Source organism: Labrus mixtus, chromosome 9 (assembly GCF_963584025.1).
Source record: "Labrus mixtus chromosome 9, fLabMix1.1, whole genome shotgun sequence".
NCBI classification, from domain to species: Eukaryota; Metazoa; Chordata; class Actinopteri; order Labriformes; family Labridae; genus Labrus; species Labrus mixtus.
In genome coordinates this window covers 13235798-13258096 of record NC_083620.1, presented here as the reverse complement: position 1 = coordinate 13258096, position 22299 = coordinate 13235798, and the positions used below count along the sequence as shown (strand labels likewise).

The window sequence follows — 22299 nt, the reverse complement described above, 5'->3', positions numbered from 1 at the left end:
GACTTATAATAAAATATGTTGTTTTATATTGAAATGGATAATTTCCCAAATAATATTATTTGCTTTTTAGTGGATTATCAATCAATACACCCAGAATTGATCACTTTTGCCCAATAACCTACATTACTTTGCATTACAACCTGGAAGTCAGTAAACTATTACAGTATTTCAGCTTCAGATGCTAAGCATGACATCAGAAAAAAATGGCTGATGTGGGAGTAAAAAGCATGGCTGTAGACTCTTTTTATACTTAGTAAGAGATAATAATAAGAATTTCTGTCATAAATGGAAAAAAAATGGATGACTGATAAATTCAATTCAACTTTATTTGTATTGCACATTTCATACAAATGTAAACTCAATGTGCTTTACAGAAGACAAAGATAAACAAACACAATACAAACTCATTTAAAATAATAAAACAAAACAAAAAACGTTAAAAAAACGAAATAAAAATAAAAAAGTAATAATAAATGAACAAGTTTATTCAAGAGCTAATTTTAAACCAAAACATATTTGTAAAAGGAGACTGCACCATCCCATACAACACACTCACATACACCTGTTTCTATAGAGTGCTCACAGGGACCATACACCAGCCAAAGGCACGAGAGAAAAGCAAGGTTTTAAGACCACTCTGAAAGGAACTTAACTTTTCTACAGACTTCTACAGACCAGATAAATGGAAATATTAAGATTTTGCGACTGATGGGTATAAAAAGAAAGTTGCTGTTGAAGTTTAAAAAGATTGGGGTCACATCCTTTTTCTCTACAGCCATTTCAAACAGCTGCTGTTCATTTATTGATGCTTGGGAAAGGGACTTTCAAAAACACTGTTAAGATGTGTTCCAGCTGGTGTTGAGCGTCCATGGCAGAAATTTCTTTGACCCGAGTCCCAGTGGACGATCTGTTAGTGCCCACACTGACTGATCTGAGACCAGGGAGCCTCAGGCACACAAGTTCTGCTGGACACACACACACACACACAAACACACACACGCACACACACACGCATACATGTTGAGACACAGCTGAGGACCATAGAGTTGCCGGCACACCAGATGTGACATGTACACACATATCTATGCTACCATGCACACACTGGACAACTTGACATGTCACTAATAAGGTTCACAGTCTTCATCATTCTGTTGCAGCTCACCTCTCCTGACCCTTTCCCATCACTCTCACTCCTGCATTTTCCTTCTCTTCACACCATGGTGTCACACTCTCTTGTTCTCTGTCTTCATACCCTCCAAACATATTTGTCCCTCAGTCTCGTCCTCCCTTGAGATTGACAGCTTGTGCCTCCTGACCTAAGATGCCTCTGTTGAAATCACTTCTCAGACACAGCCATGTCCCTTTATATTTTCTAATTTAGCGTTAAATAAATTGGTCACCACATCCCCCTGGTTAGTGGCTTCCTAATTGAGAACAAAACAATGACCTCCCCCCCAAACAACATTATAATTATATCCCATAAATATCATACTTTAAAACATTTTCAGCTATCATTGAAGCACAATTTACATCCACATATGTATAGGTAGATACATAGATTCTTTTGGGGGGGATGGACAGTGATACTGGGACGTAATTATGCAGACGCAGCAGATCTTATTTTTGGACTGCTTCTGGTCTTCCCCTCTTACAGTGCCAATTAGTTATCATCTCTTTAGACAGTGATATAAAGATCATCCACATGCAGCAAATTATATTTAAATGTACGGGGTCTAAAGCCAATATAGGTCTTTAACTAATTAAGAGGACACTGAGGTAATGTTTAATTTTTATGTCACACACAGAGACATTAATCAAATGATGAACTTCAATAATATTCCCTGAGCAGAGCCCTAACATATATTATCTTGAAAAAAATTATTTTGTATGTTAAAACCCACTTGTTCGAAACATTTTTTGATCCTATACAACATACTACGGTGACCGTATTGCGCCACTTACTGTTTTCTACTACTGCTGTGTTGTCCTGTGCTTTCTTGAGATAACATTTGTTATGAATTGATGCTATACAAATAAAGATTGATTGATTGATTGATTGATTGATTGATTGAAACATGGGGACCAAGGCCCTGACAAAGGTTTACAAGGTGTAAGGGGAAGGAATAGGGGGGGGAAAGAAACATTGTCTCAATAGTCCAATACATTTTTGCTTTGTGCTGCATGGCTCAATCAATGCATCAAATAACCTCTTCCACCATTTACAATTCTTTTCACATCAGTAAACTCAACCCATTGTAAGGTCTGTTACCATTCTTCCACCAAGTAGGATATACACCATTGGTTACAACATGAACCTGAAGCCCAGGGGATCTTTGGATTCAGTGTGTAGGCCTATAGCCTGTAACATACGGTACATGTTGTTGTTGGAACTGATAACTTGACTGCATTGCGGTTTGCCAGTTTAAGGGTCCTGGTTATTAGCTGGGCAAGCAAAACGTCATGGAAGAAAAGTTACATCTGTACATTTTTCTTTTTTGTGCAGTGACAAGGAATAATATTTAAAACTAAAGACATTACATCAGTCCAAGTATCAAAAAGAGAGTCATAATATTTTTAAATGTTTTTTTGCAGAACTGAATGTATTCTTTCTTTAAAACTTTGTCAAATTTGTTTAGTGGCCTTATATAGTGTCACATTCATGCAGGTGTTTGCAGTTATGGCTGATTAGTTCTCCTCTCAGTTGGAATTTGGGGGAACTGGTAGAAATTGCTTGAGGTCACCAAAGTCGTTAACTGAAAGGAATGATAGAGATGATGATGATGATGATGATGATGATGGAAAACAGATGAAACTAATCAGATCAACGTTATGCCAGTGTCAAAGATGTCAATCAATCATAGTCTGTGCATGCTCATACAGCTTTGAGTTGAGAACTAATCAGAACAATAATTGAAAACACCTGTTAAGGTAAAACATGGCTGTAGGCTAACAGGAAGTTTCATATTTTCAGATGCTGGTATGGTTTGTTTACATAAAATAGACTTCTGATTTTCTATTAGTTTTATGTTAATGTCCAGAGATCCAATAGTCTTCAGAATGTAAAACACCTGACATGTGCTTCACTTGAGGGATATTTTAAGGTCTTGAATGTCAACAAACATTTTAAAGGCTCCTGTTTCACTAGGACTATCTATGTGTTGCTCTTTAGTGAATCACTGCTGCTTCCTTGTGTGTACTGGAAAAGCCATATAAGGCAGGAGATCTGTGCTGGACCTTGAGACCTGAGTCCAACGCTAGACACAGAGGAGTCCTACGGCATGTAGTTTATAGTAAAGAAGAAGGAGATAAGATCTCTGTTTTGGAGAGGGAAGAGGGAATAAAGTTTTGAGGTAAACTTCAGTAAGCAGGATTCATGGTGCAGAAGAAGAGCATGGTGGGAGTTGTGTGAAAATGCGCAGCTGAGGTGTGAAGATAGACTACACCGTGAAAGTTGAATTTTCACGACAACACAACTTTTTTTTCTCACGGACGAAAGAGCCCGTGCAAGTCAGGGAAGACTGTGCATGACCTCAGGAAGAGCACGCGAAAGAGTGACGCACTTCAGAAGCTCCTGTTTGACACGCGCGTCTGTATGTTGTGTCCATGTGGCGTGAACGTGAAAACACCGGCTCTCTCTCCCTCTCTGTCTGTCTCGCGCACCGCTCAGCCGATATATCCTCGCGCGCCACAGCTCTAGTATCAGTTACCGGGTCCCGACCAATCCCCGCGCGCTGTCAGAGCTCGAGAGGAGACAGCAGCGGAGAGAGGCAGACAGAGAGGGGGGAGAAGGCAGGAGGAGCACACACCCAACCAACTCTCTATCTCTCCATCCACCGTCTATCCTCCGTCACCCCCCTCTCGCGACACAGACAACAACTCCCCCTCCCCTCTCCTTTTCCTCCCCTCACCTGTCAGGTTCTCCTGACTGCAGCTGTTTGGCTCAACTGGAGAGGCGCGAGGCAGGATGCGCGATGGGACAAGCGTGTGGACACGCGCTCCTCTGTCGTAGCCAGCCACCGTCCTCTGAGATGTAAGTGTGTCTAAATAACTGTGTGTTGTGTTTGCATCTTGAAGCTTTCTGTCTCTTGCAAACTGAAAGGGGTAACGAGACACATGGCGCATATTGAGCCCAACAGAGAGCGATGGTGTAGTAGTAGTGTGAGTGTGACCTGCTGGCTGTCATTATTCCCCCTGGCAATGTGAGCTGTGCACGAGGCTGTCAGTAGGGCTATAAACTGGTGGGCAGTGCTCTACCTCCATCACACTGTAATATCACTTAAATGATCCCATGGTGTTTCTGTCTGCCCCACAGACGCTTTAGTGACCTTATCATGCCTTTGTATCTTCCAGGGTATCATAACAGCACTCTGATAGGCTGCTCTCACTCTTATATTCCTACTGGGACAGATACAGTCGCTCTGTGATAGCCCTGCTAATTCGATTCTGTCCATGCAGGTTATGCTAAAACGATTTTAAAGATCTGACTTTGGGCAACTCTCCTTATCATACATCACTGTTTTGTCTGAGCTAAACCTTACTGTTCAGCACAAAACCTTGTAAAGTGCTACTTCTTATACGGTTCAACTCTTATCTTTAAAAAAGGGTAGATCAGGTATTAACAACAAATAAAAAGACCTTACGTGCTCCACACGGGACACATTTAACGTTTACTTAATGAATTTCATTTGTGACTGCATGCTATAATAACAGTAAAGGACAAAACCAAAGAGGCAGTCCACAGACTACTCAAAATGTGTTCCCATTATTAATCGTGTTTGCTGATTTAAAAAAAAAAGTTTTTATGATGAACTTGTTTATTATTCTCCTTCTGTGAACCAACCAAACTAAATTGCATCGTTAGCAAGCTTGCTTAAAACAAGGCTGTTCAATCTTAACCCTGAGGGTTTTTTTTTTTTTCAATGAAAGTTGACATTTTGGAAATAAGTTGTTTTCACTAGACTGTAAATAATGTGCCATGGTTCAAAGGGCTGATTGTTTTAACAAGTTTAATGTGATAAAGCAGCCAGCCCTGCATAATGTCTTTACAAAGTGTTATATGCTGCTGAGCCTTTCTCAACGGCTTGCTAATGAGAATCTGTGATAATTGTTCAAAGAATTAGTTGTGTCGGTGTCACGGCCTTTTTCAGTAGCATGAAATGAACTTTTAAATGTTAGGACAACACTCAAGTCATAGCTTAATGTTAGTTAAATGGTAAATGGACTTGAGCTTATATAGCACTCTTCTAGTCTTCTATACTCAAAGCGTAAAGTTTAAATCTCCAAACCATAATCAGTGGATAAGTAATGCATTTTATTCACCTGAGGAGAAGGCTTCTCATTGGACATTTTCCCAGCAGTTCCAGGAGAAAATAACCCGCCTTGTAGAGGAATAATGAATCTGCCTGGAAGACGTCAGTGATCTCTGACACACAATTAGTCTCTGTAGCTGCTCTCACTTGCTTCCCTAGTGCTTGAGTCAGTTTTACTCAGATGCTGAGCATTGCTGGTCTTAAGTTTAGGTCATGAAGCGAGATGCTGTCACTAAGTAGCTACACGAGAGCAGATGGGATGTCTGTACAAATTGGGATTTGACCCCTCTTTGTAAATGAGCATCATTGTCGAATATACACATATGGCTGAAAACAAGCTACAGGAACATTCTCAACCTTTTGTGGTTCTATCATTGGGATTGTTTTCTTGGGTCTTGGATCTCTAGACTGCGGTTTTGACTGCACGTTATATATCATGAGCTATATTGACCAACCACAACAAGCCTCCAATCTAGTTCTTAATAGATGTTGTTGTGTGTGTCTGAAACAACCTTTATAGGAGAAGATATTTATGTTCAATTGACTGTATTATTTAGCAACATCACCCCTGTAATCAACATTTGGGTGTGTGTATTTGTGTGTCACTGCGTGTGCACATGAGAGGTCCTGAGCCTGAAAAATATAGCAATATACTGGACTGACGCCAGGAAGTCGGATCCCCACAGCTGAATAGATAATCTCAACACACACTCAAGCACACAAACGTACAGAAGTACACAGCAGCAGCAGAGTTGTAACTCGACTCCTGATGATTGAGCATGTGCGTGTGTGTGTGTGTGTGTGTGTGTGTGAGAGAGAGAAAGAAAGAAGGAGAGAGGATGCTGACGATGCACTGTGTTATCATCAGTAATGGGCTCATCAATACTAAAATATTCAGAGGGAGGGAGAGAGACAGGGAGGGAAGATGGAGGAAAAGAGAGCAGAGAGAAAGCCTTATGTATTGTGTGTTTGAATGCTTTAGCATGTGCTCATATGGCTTTGTTAATCCTCAAAATACTGTAGGTGTGCTCCAGCGTAACACATTGTGTAAAATTTAAGATCAACTGATTTCCTTCAGGTCACAAAGTCCAGGATTTGTGTACATCACTTACTGTTTTAACCTCAATCATTTTAAGGGTGTCATAACCATAAACTGTTTAAAACATGGACCAAGTCTCAATGACAGAATGAATTTGTTTCTCGAGTGGAGTTTTAAAGCCTAGCTGTGGCGGTCGTCATAGTGGAAATGCTTACTATTACTACTATTTTTGTATCAGGCTGTTGAACATGTTTATTTCAGCTGTCAAAATATGCATAGACTTTCAGGGCTTTTGGAGCGAGCGGACACTCGAGGAACTCCAGTTTTTTGCAAACCATCACGACCCGAGGCTGCAGCTTTGCACAATATTAATGTCATTATTTGGGAAATACTGAACTGAAAGAATATTCGGTCACATGCTTCAAAATATTTCCTGCAAGAATTGTGCAAAAGAGCTGCAGTAAATACTGTTACTCGACCAAATTTAATAATAACCCATTCTACTTCCAACAAATCCTTCATAATAAAAGGCCTTTATTATTATGTTGTTGGAATGCTTTTATTATGAAGAGCCATATCAGAAAATGTAGTGCTTTCAGCAGCAGCTTAACACAACTCTACAGTAGAGAAATGTTACTTAAAACCACCGGTTTGGATAAGGGGAAAAGAGGGGTCGTAGTGCATTAATATTCAAATGCACAATTCCTTGTTATGCTGTAATAAATCGTAATATGACTCTGAGGTCTTATCGTCCACTACTACATGAACCTAGACTTTAGTGTGGGAACGGGGACAGATTCAGAATTAGCTACAGCTCTGGTGTGGGCTTCTGCCAATTACAGATTGAAGGAATAATCTCTATGGCTCAAAAATATATCTTAAATCACAACCATTTACTGGAGAAAGCTGGAATCACCGTATTATACAGGAGTCTGTTCTGGTTCCTGAATAGCACTAAGGTTATCATTGAGAGATGACCCCCCCAGTTCAAATACAGCGTAAAGCACACAGCTTTCAGATATCTGTAACACTGCCTGCTCCATACACTTCAGCTTTCAAAAGAACAAGTATAGGTAGTTGTGGAGGTCAAATTTACCCACACACACTTACGTATAGCACAAATGTAGTAATGCAAACAAGCTATTTAAGATTATTTGAAACGTGTTATCAGAGTAATTAGATGTCACTAAAAGAGAGGAAAACATTTTCCGTCATTAGTTTACGTTTAGTGTTGTTTGAGTCTCCTTCATTCGTCCTGTTATCTAAAAGTAATTTCCTTTTATCCTAATTGAATCACAATACTAATCGCTATTGATGGTGAAAAATTGGATCTGTGCATATTGCCATGCATACTCAGTGCTACCTAATTGCGATGTAGACGGCTCCAACTCAGAGTCTACAAGGTCGAGACGAGGAGGCAGCTATGTAGAGGGACAGATGTTTATGTTGTTAAGTTAGGGCACTGGGACGACTTCAGACACACAGGAGATGTACAGTATTTAGAAAGTTGACAGTATTTGTAATCCTGTTGTTGTTCACACCTGTAGACTTGATCTGCAACTGAGATTGATGCAATTCATTGAGTGCAATTATTAAACAATTGAAGTTCATGCGTGTAATAAATGACCTTCTTTATATTTCATGTTAAAACATCCCAGTACTGGACAAAGCTGACATGTATTTTTCCCCCCTCATACTTATTATATTTATTCGTCTTAACATTTATTTTATTTTATTTTGTTCTACTGATATTCATGGCACATGTAAGGAGAGATTGTGTTCACAGTTTTATTTTAAACAGAGTAAGTTGGTATGCCATCTCTGCTGTTTCTATTGTGGGTTATTCACAAGAATAGAAAAGAGTGCCAGCTGGTCACTTGTTTTGACTGTTTTCTCACACCTTATTAGGAAGTGTTATTTTAAAGACTGAGGCTAGAATTACGGTTATGTTGTGTTTCAGGTTTTGCTGTTGCAGATTTAAGATTTTAGTAGGTATCATTTTAAGGTTTGGATTAAATTTTTTACACTTTTGCTGGGAATATGCAGCTCCAACTGGTGAATTGAATTCATTCAATACAATGCCACCACAAGTGTGTGTGTGTGTGTGTGTGAGTGTGGGTTGTGTGTGTGCGTGCATGCGTGTATGTGTGTGAGCCTAGAAGTGTTACAGGAAAATGAGCCTGACAGCTCCCATGGTTAGCTCCAGCAGCTCCTGTCAGCCTTCTTGTCTCGATGGACTGTTGCCACAAACAGGTGTTTCTCTGTGTGTGTGCAGCAAGCAGGATGTTATAAGAGTGTGCATGTTTCCAAATGTGTCAGTGTATACAAGTTACAAGTGTGAATGTGTGTGTGTATATGACTACATGTGTATGGATGAGTTTAAGTTTTTAGCATTTTCTGTCAGTGTGTGGTGCATGTGTGTGTGTGTATGTGTGTTTGTGCAGCTGTGTGGGACATAGAGCTTTTAATTGTAAAATGATATCAGGTATCATCATGTGCATGACTTGACCTTAATTGATAGGCAGCAGAGGTGTGTGAGTGTACCAGCTCTTTACTCATAGCCTGAAGAAATAATAATGTTAAATGAACTTGATGTGACCTGGCAGAGAGACCACAGTGTTTCCCCTACCATTATATTAGGGGGGCGGCTCAGTCATTCTGGTTTGAAGGACAGGGTGTAAAGGTAACAAACAACGTCAGCCATCTGTTTTCCCTTTGTGGCGTTTGCACTCCTGCTAGCTACAGTACGGTAGTTGAGCTCTCAGTCTACAGTGAAAGTTGTGAAGTAAAAACAGCCTGCCGCCTTCGCTTGGTCACTTGTTTACTTTAATATAGGAGTCTTTCAATCAGTCCAGCACTCCACAAGCTTTATTTACCATTGGCTTTAGATGTACCATTATGACCTCATGAGGGAGAAAAGATGGTAAGACGTGACGCTGCCAGCCTTGTCAGCATCTCTATGTTTCCCAGCACAGCTTGTAATACCCAATGCATGGGGATGATATTTAAAATGTGCCTGATTGCGCGCAGTGGGTGATGGTGGCGGCTGCACTCACGGTAATGACGGCGAATGTGTCAGCATTTTATACTGGTATATTGGTCACACCGGTATATAGGATGCAGCCAACTTTTTAGATGAAAGACTAGGTATTAAAGGTGTATCTTACACACCATGTGAAGTAAAAGTGACAATTTGAGGCAAGTAATGAAAATGATTGAAAAAATGGCTGAATTGGCTGAATGGCTCAATTATTTATGAATAACAATAAACAGAGATATAAAAACTTTACAGCTCAAACGTTAGTTTCACAATGTAGCAAGGAAAGACCACTTGTCATACATCCTGTTTGATTGCTTTTTGTGTTTTGTTCTGTTCATATTTTGGACTATAATGGCACTGTGTGTTACCCTGTTCACCCTGTTCGCTTCACCCCTAAAGTCCAGTTTGTTTGACCAGTGTGACCGCTCCGTGCCGTACTCAGGCACGGTACACGTCCTTGGCCATGGCACGCTTCGGAGAGGTGTGCTTCGGCACGGTACAGTTCATGAACGAGCACAAGCACGCGGGTTAACAACGTTGACAGCCTTTATTTTGAAGAAATCCGGAGTGTTCTGTCTGTGTCTGACTATAATTACTCAAAGTAAAGACACAAAGTAGCAGTCATGGTGGGAGGGTGCTTAAGCACGGTACGACAACATTGCCAGTGTGACCGCTCTCTAAATGGTTAATGGACTTGAGCTTGTACAGCACTTTTCTAGTCTTCTTTTCAAAGCCCTTTTAACACCAAAGGATGCTGGGGAATGAACCCCGGCCTTGAGACACTACCAACTCTACCACTTTCATACGCTGTCCTATTTATCTTTTTTAATTCTTTATTTCTGATATTACAAATATTTATCATGTGCTGCTGATGTGAATCTACAAGATGTTGTTTCTGTTGCTGCAGATGTTGAATCAGTTATTGCTCTAGCTGCAGATGATTTTGCTCCCCTAGATTCAGCAGTTTGTCCACCCAAACTATAATGATGCTGTTACACTAGTCATTATTGTGTTTGTTAGTGTCAGAATTGTTTTGCTCGGTGAGCAGCAGAATGTGTTTCTGTGTTCCAGCTCCTCTTGCCCTGACTGCAGGCCTTTTTCTTATCGATCGGCTCTATTGATTCACTCACACAGAGATAAAGCCACTGACAGGCTGTAAGTGTCGCATTTGAGACATTCAGGGGTTTTATGACGCTTGTAGTGCCCAATGAAATTACTTGTTACACACACACACACACACACACACACACACACAGACTGTAGAAACACAGAACATAGATAAAAGATACTTGCGAAATAGACAACAGTGGATGCAAACACAAAGACACATAATTCCTAATATACTGTAAACATTTTCATTAAACTTTGATTTTGTTTCTGTCTACGTGCTACTGTACAGCCACTATGTTTACATGAACTCCATTAGCACTCAGCGGCTATTTTTATGCTGATTGCCAAATGGAAAACATGGTGATGATTATCTGATCACATGGGTGATAAACTATTGACTGTTTGTGTACAGTATTTATCCACCCTCCCTTCTTCTTTATGCCCCCTGTTGGTGGTATACTCTTATTTTTATTTCCAGCAGACTAACTGTCAATTTTCTTTTGCACCACAATTGTGTGTCATTGTCTCCAGCTACCCATTTGTCCTTTTTTCTTCATTTTCTCACATCTCTGACCCAACTTTTTTACCTTTTCACCTTTGAAATCTCACCTGCCAGATGCAGACAGAGAGAAGGAGACAGGTGTGACAGAGGGGGGAAGAGGCTGGAGAGACGGCTGGAAAGGGGAAGGGCAGGTGTTTTGTCCAAAGCGTAGGCAGGGTTGCCTGGCAACTAATGGTATCACAGGGTACCCAAGATAAAGGGGCGTTATATTCTATCAGACCTGGATGTTGTATTTCCCCCTTAAAGTTATCTGTAAATCTGACTTTTAATGGTGTTGCATGTGTCATCTGTGCAGTTGTTAGTATGACTGCATGTGTGTGTGTCTGTAAAATGTGTGGGTTTATAAAGGTGAGTCTACAGGTTAGGTGGCAAAGGAGAGAAGGCTCATGTACATTATGTTCAGGGTTTTTTCTGCCATCATTTTTTTTTCCAGAAATACGGTTCAATCAATCAATCAATCAATCAATCAATCAATCAATCAATCAACCCACTCATCTCATGAACTAATCTAAACAGATAAACATACAGATGTACTGTATAACTGATTTAATTGTTTTTTTTTATAAATGAGGAACATTTTTTAATGTTTCAATGTAGGTCTATAATGTGACTAATAATGAGTTCCCATACCATTCCTTTTATTACTGGCCCTCTGGACTAGTGGTTGTTTGTCGTTCTTCTCAGCATGCTGGTTTTCATTCTCACCCTTTCATGCAGACTCATTTTTACCTGGACACCAGGTGATTGCTTTTGATTGCTGCACGAATAGAAAGCCAGCAGGACCATTGTGCTCCCCACTGCTTCCTGCTGCTGAGAAAGGATGAAGCGATACATTTGAGAGCAGAACAGTCCACAGTGAATTTAGCGGTTTAATACTGTAACAGCATGAAACAATCTAGTCATCAATCCCTAAACTAACTGTTTTGTTTGAAATATACAAGTGTCTACTGCTATCATAGCTACTTCTCCAATACAATCGCTCACATGTTTTCATTTTTGTTAGCCTCCTTTTAAAGAGGACATATTATACCCCTTTTCTACCTTTAAAACAGTCCCCTGTGGTCTAAATGAAACACCTGTGCTGTGCTTTGGTCAAAATACAACATGAATCAAGCACCAGAGGAGGTTTGTGACCCTGTATAAACCAGCTCTCTCAGAGCACTCCATTTTGATGTGTATCTCTTTAAATGCAATGAGCTAGAATATTTCAGGCGTGTAGCCCCTGAAATCCTCCTGAGTTGTTTGTTCACACATGCACCTGTCAACAGGAGACTATCCCTTTAGGATGGAAGGGCTTGGGGCTGTCTCAGAAAGGCCTGACCTGAAGAAAACTATGCAAAAGTGGTGGACATAGCGACAGTCGGCTTTACGACATTATATTTTTTTGCCTATGCTACTCGAAGTTCAAGCTGAGAGGAAGAGCGGCAAGAACATATATCAACTCGACTTCATGAGGAAAACTAACTTGGGGGATGGCAGAGTGAAAAATTCAGCTGTTTGCTTTCATCACCCTGAAAACTTCAGGAATGTTGTTCATTGAGGAATGAAGTGTGAAAGCACAAATGTTCAACCTCTGGCAAAAGATAACAGAAAGAAGTTCAAACAAGAAACCTGACAACAGATAGTGTAGAGGAAAACAACATTTTAAACATGAGACTCTTGTCAAGTTTTTAAAATGAGAGAGAAAATAAAATGTTTCAACATTGCTGTTGCATTAAATGGTTTTGAGGAGGGCTTTAAACAAAGAAACAGACCAAGCACCCCTAAGCTCCTAAAAGCATGTGGATCCACAGCTCTGTTCACATTCAAAGCCTTACATAGATATGTTAACTCTATTTGAGACAGTCTGATCTTTAAATCTGCTCAGGACCTTATCTTCATACAGTGTAGTGAACTTAGTACGATATGTTCACTTTCAGCCTGCAGCTGTGTTTTGATCTTTTGATCAGGATGTGAATACAAGCAATTGCAGCAATCAAAACTAGAAAAAAAAGTTTGGGTGACCGTTTTTAATGTCAGAAAAAAAATAATTTCTCGATTGAATTGATGAAGGGGAGGTGCAGGTCTAAAATCATTCTCTTGAGTGCTCGACTTTTGTAATGAGGCATCCAAGACTGCTCCTAATGGTTGAGGTTTCATATGAGAGGCCATATATTTGTAATTATCTAAGCAGATCTGTCAAAAATAATAGTGGCTTTGGAGACACTAATTGGACATAATGTAAACTATTAATCAACTATGTGTACCACACTGTGGCTAAGTGCTCTTTATTTGAATCCTTCTCCCAACAAATGCAACATAAAGATGGACAGACAAGTTAAGTGCATGTAGAGGCTTTTGAAATGCATTAAATCAAGTCACATTAATTGAACTGAGGCCGAGGCTGGAGGCATAGAATTTCAGTACAGGACTTATAAAGTATTGTCGTTTTAAGAATCATCTTTATGTGAAAATGGACTACATTCACACGTGACCACATATAACACACACAGTATGTGTTATACATCATTTGAACAGTCTAATGGAACCATCTATGAGTATCCAGTAATGATTATTTCCAATAAGGTTACAGCCAGAGCTGGACCAGCTTGCCCCCAGGACAAAAATGAGCTGCTGAGCTCCTAATAGCCCCCCAACTGTCTGTCTATTAGTTTAGCTTTTAATGATTATTCACATCAGACTGCGTCTACTTAAATGATGGAGGCTTTCTTGATCAAGTGATTTGTCACTGGATGCATAAAACACCAGAGAACAAGAGGGAGAGCCCAAATTGATGAACTCAAATCTTCTTTTGTGACCATAAGTCAAATAAATTCAACTAAGCACATGTATCAAGTATAAAATGGCTTTACGTTTTTTTAGATCTATTCTATTAAGAACATTTATCCATCAAGTGTTTCTGCCTGACAAATACATCTTTATCAATTCAATTCATTATTACCTTTTGTCTGACCTTTGAGGTTATTTCTCACATTGTCTAAGCTCCAGTGTAGATTACTTTTATTTCTTGTTCATTACCTTGTTGTTTAAATGCAAATGAATTAAAGTTATTTATGACCGCTGCAGTAATTTGTGTTAAACTTTTCCAAGACAGGGCTTCAAGATAAGTAGATTAAAGCAACCTAAGGCTGCTAACATGTCAGCAGATATTGTGCTCTAGTAGTGCAAATTCATACACCAAAAAAATAAAAGATTATAAAATAACCCAAAACCAAGTGCAGAACAGTGAACCTGGGGCTTTTGAGTCCCCTGGTGTTCTGAGGTCTGACTTTTTCCCAGCTGGCAATCCAGTCTTGGCTATGACTAATAATAGCCAACATTCTGTAAACATTATGCCGAGGTATTCTTACCAACAACACAACCCTAGAGGTAACAAGAAGACATTGAATGTAAACCAACATTTTATACTTCATGACTACAACACGTTTTTACTCCACACCAGTCTAAGGCAGGATGTATGTGTGTTGCTACATCTGAAGTGTTTCAAGCTGAATTCTTTTGAAGGGGAAATTTGCAGATTTTCAAACTGCGTGTTTTACTTTAATATTGATATTATGTGTGAATGAATAATGTTTCACTCCCCTCAGTATTAACCGAAAGGTAAACTCCCTTTCTTCACCGGGCTGCTGTGGTAATTGTGCAGCCATGAAAACTAAAGTAGCGTCATTATTCTGCCGCGTATTTCACTGTGTTAGCTTTTAACACCAGGTTGACCAGCATTCTAACGCCCACACCTAGATCGCCTCAACGGTCTGCCAGACTGTCATGTGTATATTTACTGTTTGTGCTCAGAAACACACTGATAACACATTTTTTCATGAAGCTACTAGAAATTGTGATAAACAAAATATCACAGAGCATAGAGCAGGATTGGTAACCTTCACAATGTCGCATGTCAATTGACAGTGCTTGTGGGCTTTTTAATAGCGTGCTTAATATTTTTTCTGCTTCTTCCTGTCTCCTGTTGAATTGGATAATTGTCTAAAATACTCTACAATAATAAATATAACCCTTCATCTTCTATTTTGTATTATGTATTAAATAAAAGACATTGCAAAATAAAAGCGACAAACACTGAAATATTTAGAGGAAACTTTGTTTTTATTACCGCTTACTCCTCACCTCCTCTCTGTAACTGCATTTGTTTTTACATCTACACCTTTGTACGTATTTAGGAAATATTAGGAAACAAAATATATGTTTTTTGGTGTACTTTGGAATAGTTTCTACCTGTATCTGTACATTTATATCTATAGATGGATCATCTGACATTCGAGCCGCGCTCTGTCCAGCTGGTGTTTTCACTGTTGAGCTTTATTACATTAAGTTTTAGAAAAGATGTTACACCCTTGTGTATTGGTCTGTTGTGTGCATTTGACATTTTGAAAAGGAAACTGTTTCACAGTATAATTATTGTTCCTCCTGAACATCAGGTCTGAGGTCTCTCAGAGTTCAGCTTGCACTGGATCGGACAACAAGTGTTGGCAGGAGGTCAGGTCACCCTGTTTAGATATTTTATTAGGCTACATTATAGTTTGTTATTGGTTGGTGAAGGTGATTTTAAATTTTAGCCTGTAGTTGTAGTTGTAGGCCACTTTCACAGTTTCTCAAACGGTTGCGCTGTTCTTTTAATCTTCTCAATGATAGCCAACACTAAATAATTCATAAATCTAATATCTCTTGAATCTTTGCCAAAGCCTCTTCTGAAGAATATCTTTCTGGTAATCCTCTCCAGGTTTCATTGATTTCTCTTTCTGTCTGTTGGCAATCTCTCTGTCCGTACCCCTCTCTGTGTCTGTGTGTTTGTCGTAATAGGTCCTGTGAATAATTGTGGAATATTGTACAGAGGAAATAGCCGCTGGCCAACGTCCTGGCCAAGTTGCTCAGAAATCATCTGTGAATTATTTTAGAAACGTACAGAAAAAGACCTGCTCAAGCCTACCTGGGCGTGGACTTGGAAGACAACGAGCCCAGTGTATTCTGGGTGTTGAAGTAATTGATCCCTTTGGGCAGAGAAATTAGACAGCTTTTTTCTGGAAGCTCTCTGGCTTTCTAGCACAGATTTAAAAAAACAAAACAAAAAAAAAAACATCTTTGTGCTGCGACAGTTTAGATTTCTGAAAAGTCTATCTTTCCAGCGATGGCCTTCCCCTTTAAGCATGGACAGTGCTTTTTTGTTTGTTTGACCTATTGTGTCACATTTAGTACACAGGCGTGTAACACAGTGGACCATAAACTGCTCCCAGACAAACACACAAGGTTGTCCTTGACCCATGCTTGCTTGTATTCCAATGGGAACATACTCTGCTCTGGGCCACACGTGTGCTAAAGATGAAATTATAGTGTCACACACACACACACACACACACACACACACACACACACACAGACAGACACACACATGCAAAGTCACAAGACTAATTTCTGGAGACTGTTGCTGACTTGTCCTAAAGTCTTGCAACAGTGTCTTGCAATAGTTTGGTAAGCCTGGATGGAAGGCATTAGCATTCAGACAACATTGTCAGCAGTTTGATTGGCTGTTAAAGCAGCAGCCCTATCATATGCTAATGGCATGCTAAGGAGCGATCCCAACCAGTTCTCTCTCTGACACTTTTCCAACCTCTAAATGAAAGGGACAGACATCTCTAAAGACACAGACGTGCACACACTCAGACACGATGCACTGTTGTGCAGTCTGAATCTGAAGTTCTTAATTAGAGTTTATGCTCATTATGTTGCCCTGCTGTCAAGACAAAACGAGTCTGTGTGTCTGTTTTTTTTATCATTCCTTTCTGTATGTGTTTTAAGTTGTGTTACTAGCAGACATGTTCTCATCGCAGATACATCTTTCAGTGTTTCACTGCTCCTTCCATTTGTCATCAATGACCCACCACTGCTCACCATTAAGATCAAATCTACTTCTCAATGAACTTCTTTTTCTATTTTCTTTGAATCTGTCTTCTGTCCAAGCGTGTATCTTTTCCCCCACTGCTTTCTTGTGAGGAATTTCCCTTTCAAGTCAACTGAAGCAGAAAATGTGTGATTTCTACCACCAGTAGGGGGTCTAGCAGGGATGTATGCATGTGTTTGTAATGTACATGCGTGTATTTATGCATGCCTGCACAAACAAACTGTGAATGTACAGCGCACGAGCACATTAAAAGAAATACCAGTCGTTATATGAAAGAAGCCATGCAGCTCACTTTGCTGTGTTTGTCTTACTCCTGAGGGCAGCTGTGTGTCTCCGGGCATGTGCTTCTAGCTGTTGTTGTTTTTATCTACATGGAGCTTTACATGTGTGTCATAGTTTTGCGTATGGCTTCAGGTGCAGCCTCCCTTTCAACATGAAAGTCCATATGGAGAGAGTTTGCATCTTTTTATGTCTTTGATGGGGACATTGCACCTTTTTTTAAGTCTTTCTAAGAAGCCCCCTCATTGATGTCTAATAGAGTGCACACTTGCTTTCATCTCTTTTGTTTTGCTTTCCATCTCTCTTAAAACTGCCTCTGCTGTTATCTGTATTTTTTTCCTCCTCCCTTTGCATCAGTTTGTTTATCCCTCTAAACTCTTCCTTTCTCTCTCTTCTTGACTGCCTGCCTCTTTCAGCCGTGCCTGCTGGATAAGGGAGAGAGGTTGTGTGTCATACCGTCGCCTGTTTTAGTGAGATTGCATCCAGGCAGAGCTAACTAGGCAGTCTGGGAAGCCACTTTGATGTCACCAACAATTTGAGAACACTAATAAGGAGGTAGATTTATTTCTGATTGGAGCTGGCCTTCTTTGAATCATAGTTCAGCCTTGTGTGTGTTGATTGTGTGTTTGTGCTGCTTTGACTTCTTATTTTCTACTGCCCCTCTAATCATTCAACTTGCTTGATCTGCTGGCTGTCAGAACGCTTTTCCACAAGACGGTTGCTTCCGCAAAAACCTCTTACACTCCGGTGTTATGAAACAACTCAAGAACAGCTGCCCGTAAACAAAGCTGAAAGAGGAACAACATTGTACTTTTGTGCATCAAGCTGTTTACTTTGAATTTTGTGTGAAAGACATGCTACTTTGTGCTTCCCCTGTATGCAGACAGAGATATCGAAATGAGCAAAATCAGACTCTGTATTGCTGAGAAGAGCAATGCCATCAAAAGAATTGGTTGACTTGTTGACCAATCACGACGTCCTTTCTGTGAAGCGTTAGAGAAAATCAGAGGTGACACATTTGATAAACAAATTTATGACAACACAGAAACCATTAGCCAGTAAATTCAACTATAAAACCTTATTACAATTGAGATGCAAACTTTTGAAACTAAAGAAAACAAGTTGTTGGTGTGCACTGAAATACAAAGACAAAAATAGCTCTGCTGTTTGTGTCTGTTTACTGAATTAGATGGTGCTTTCACACTTGCACTAAACTGCATGTGTGTGAAGGCAAACAGCCACATTTTTCTCTCAGACTTGACTCATGTTTTCCTGCCAGCCCCCTGGTTATTTTCCCATGTGAAGTTGGGATGAGCTGGTGTGAGAATGTAGCAGGTTATATTCAGGTAAATACACCGCAAGCACGCAGCAGGGGTTGTTACATTTATACCCTTTGGACCGGTGTAAAACTGTATCTCCATTCTCCATGCACGTAACAGCGAGCGAGTGTCAGCGACAGAATCAGCCTGATTCTATTGTTTTCAATTGGAGTGTCCTAACCATTTCTATTTTCCTCTCTGTCCCTCGCGTGGACGGACGAGGAACGAGGAGGCTCTACAAGGCACTGACACTCACTTTTCTCACTCAACAAAGCTGTGGAGATAAAGAGATAAAGGTGCATTGATAATGTCCACATCCATGATTGAAATGTGGAGCTTTGACTTGTGTCAACAACACCGGAGAAAGTTGTGTTGTCATTTGATTCAACAGCTCCTCAATAAAAAGCAACACACTCAAGTGTGTCTACCTTCAATACAAAAGCACGAGATGTCATATTGTTTGCAAAGGAAAACTGAAATTCACAGAGAAAAGAATTATATAGTATTTCACTATGCAGAGTGGACAGCCCAGTGTGCGATCATGGGCGATGCCATGCAATGTACAGTGCTATGTACGACACTACAACGTGATGTATAACACAATGTTTTAGACATTTTCATATGTGAAAATGGCTTTAGATTCCTTGATCTCAGATGGCTCCCTATAGATGTTTGTTTAGTACTCGTACAACAATCAGATATAAAAGTTACAATCAACCAGTAGTTCAGGGGGAAAAGTTAAGAGATGAATCAGCGACAGTCTTTCTCAGATCTGTATCTGAGTCAAATTCCATTATTTGCTGTTTCAGACTTTATAACCTTTGATCCATCCTTACATATATGCTCACTTTTTCTCTCTGTATAAGCCATTTTGCATCCCTCTGCCTTTCTGATCCTTTCACTGCTCAGGATGCTATTTTGCTGAATATGCAGCTGTTTGTTTGTGTTGTCATTAAAAGGACAAGACTTGTGTTGGCAGGTTTTATTTTTAAGGTCCCTGTTATCCTCTTCCTGTTGTTTTCATAATAGGTACATGAATAAGGAACTGCAAAATACAAAGTGTGATGTCATCCTTGTTCTTTACTCGTCTTCTTCAACCTCTGTGCTTTGTTCACAGCTTTATGCCTGTTCTTTTATTCACTTCCACAGATGAGCTGTTTGTGTCACTTCTGCAATTATGGGGACTGAAACTTTTCACTTATCTCTTTTGTCTTGCGATCCATGACCTGGAATGTTTTTTAAAAGGAGCTCATTAATAGAAAATACACTTTCACCCAGATTTTCTCTCCCTCCATCCAAATGTATTGGTGTGTCTGCTGCTAAGAAGACACAATTTACTGCAGTTTACAGAACATGAAGAAAAAAAGCTTCAAAAGGATGTCAAATCTCTTCATTCCTGGGGCCTCAAGAAGAAAAGAAAAACTTAGCTCTGGGCCTTAAGCTTTTATCCAAGAGACTGAGTTTTAATGAGCACTTGAAAAGAGGTTTTTGTTAAAATACAATTTCATTCACTAGTTATGAACACTTATGGATTTAAGAATGAAGAAATGCTGTCGGGTTAGATTTAAGTCTTCTGGGGACAGTTGAATTCACATCAAGTAAGTTACTGATACTGTAATGATCTGTCATATCTTATCAAGTGTCACATGATAGAAAAAGGAACGTAAGTCTGTGAAACCAAGTGAATTGAATATCCTTTTTGCATGTGGCCTAATCTTGTAAACTTAGACCTTTCCCAATCTCTGAAGTGTTTTGATAGTGATTGCTTCTGGCTGAGACTACCTTCTTCTTATTGTATAGTGTTATTACCACTTTACATTACAATAAGCTCCAACTGCCTGTCCTCTCCTACTCCTTTAACATCCACAGAGAAAGGGTTGGAGGTCGGATTCATTTTCTTCACAGCTAAATTCTGAACACACTGGTACATTCTGTTTTCACTGTTGTGGTGTCATAAATTACCCCATTTCCACCACAAAAATGTTAGTGAAATCTAAGAGAATCACCAAAGTGTTGAGAAAGTCTGCAGCCTTACCATCCCTGAATTGCCATTTAAATACTCAAAGCTTCACAATAAGTATTGACGTGAATGTATTTGCAGCCACCTTTGCTGGTGGGGTCTGCCAACTGTTTCGGGCTACTCAGGACAACTAGGCTGCCGCCGTTTTCTTTGAAAAGACGGTACATCTCTAATCTCAGTTAACTGATGAGCCTGCAGAATATATATGGAAAGTAAGGTCCTGTGCAAATTTGATGGAATCAGATTAATATTAACATTGTTAAAGATCAACATTCCAAAACATGTTTTATTCTTAATTCACTGCTGAGCAATCAAAATAAACATTTGGGGTCACACATAGACTTGGGGCCATTGTTTGGACATGACTATATGAATGAATTAGATACTAAAATAGCCTCTCAGGGAGAATTTTTTCGAATGTTTTGGAAGGGAGAATTGTCTAACGCGCGCACAGTATATCCAGCAGGGGTGCCTCAAGGGTACGATCTTGGCCCCAACTCTTTTCCATATACACCACACTTGGTGCAATATTCCGCTCTCATGGCTTCTCGTACCACTGCTATGATGACGTTACCCAGCTCTTCCTGTCATTCCCACCAGTTGACAAGAATTTCGTCCTGCTTTACTGATATCTCTAAATACTCAACGTCTCAAAGCCGGAGTTCCTTCTCATCCCAGCCTGTCCCTCTAGGCAACCAAAGATCAATATCTAGCTTGGCACTACCAACCTCATGCCCACAGAGTCTGTCTGGAACCTTGATGTCATGATTGATGACCAGCTAACATTTAAGATTCAAGTGGCCTCGATTGTCCGGTCATGTCGATTATCCCAGCACAACATCAGGAAGATCAGACCTTACCTGTCAGAGCATGCTACACAGCTCCTTGTAAAGGCTCTTCTGATATCACACATTGATCATGCATCTCCTTACTGGCAGGTCTTCCTGCATGCACAATCAAACCTCTGCAGAGGATTCAAAACGCAACTGGTCTTCAACCTACACAGCACATTTAACTCTGCTGTTCATCTCCCTCCACTGGCTCCCAGTTACTGCTCGCATTCAATTTAAAACCCCTTTGTTTGCTTAAATTACAGCGAGTAAGACGGATCCTGTACACTGTACACTCCCTCCCTTTTTATTGCTTCATTTTGAAGTGAAGTCTTTAGTGTTTCCCCTTTTTATTTTGTAGTTCTTGTCCCCAGTGTTTCTTGTCTTCTCTTACTTCCTCCCTTTGTCTGGTTTCCCTCCATTTGATTGTCCAGATTGTCTTCCCCTGTGTCGTTAGTCTCACCTGTGTTTGTTTACCCGAGTGTCTACTTAGTTTTTGTTTACCTTATCTTGTTGTCCGTTCATTGGTGTACCTACCCACGTTCCTAGTGTTTCCTTTTGAATCCCAGGTTTGCCCTTTTGATCTTTAGTTTGGTTTCTGCACGTGGGTCTGCCTCCTTTTTTTTTTTTTTTTTTTACTGATGATGATGATATTGATCACACTATATTGATGAAGTCGGTATTTATGATGGTTATGATGCTGATTGATGATGCTTTACCTCTGCACTGCCTGTCCACTGTTTGTTTGCACTTACTGACTTTCTTTCCTCCTCTCTAGATCCTTGTTTGTGTGGTACTTACTCTCTGATGTATGTCGCTTTGGAGAAAAGCGATTGCCAGATCAGTTGTAGAATTGTACAAAATAAATAAAGTAAATAAG

The 22299-nt window shown here is 39.9% G+C and overlaps 1 protein-coding gene across 1 annotated transcript in view; it reads left to right on the top strand.

Moving 5' to 3' along the window:
• The first annotated feature begins 3282 nt into the window (after positions 1-3282).
• Positions 3283-22299, top strand: part of LOC132980289 (cGMP-dependent 3',5'-cyclic phosphodiesterase) — a 145380-nt gene continuing 126363 nt past the window's right edge. The window contains exon 1 of the mRNA XM_061046338.1: positions 3283-4030. Within this exon, the coding sequence (XP_060902321.1) occupies positions 3972-4030 (59 nt within the window). The 5' untranslated portion in view covers positions 3283-3971. The remainder of the gene's footprint in view (positions 4031-22299) is intronic.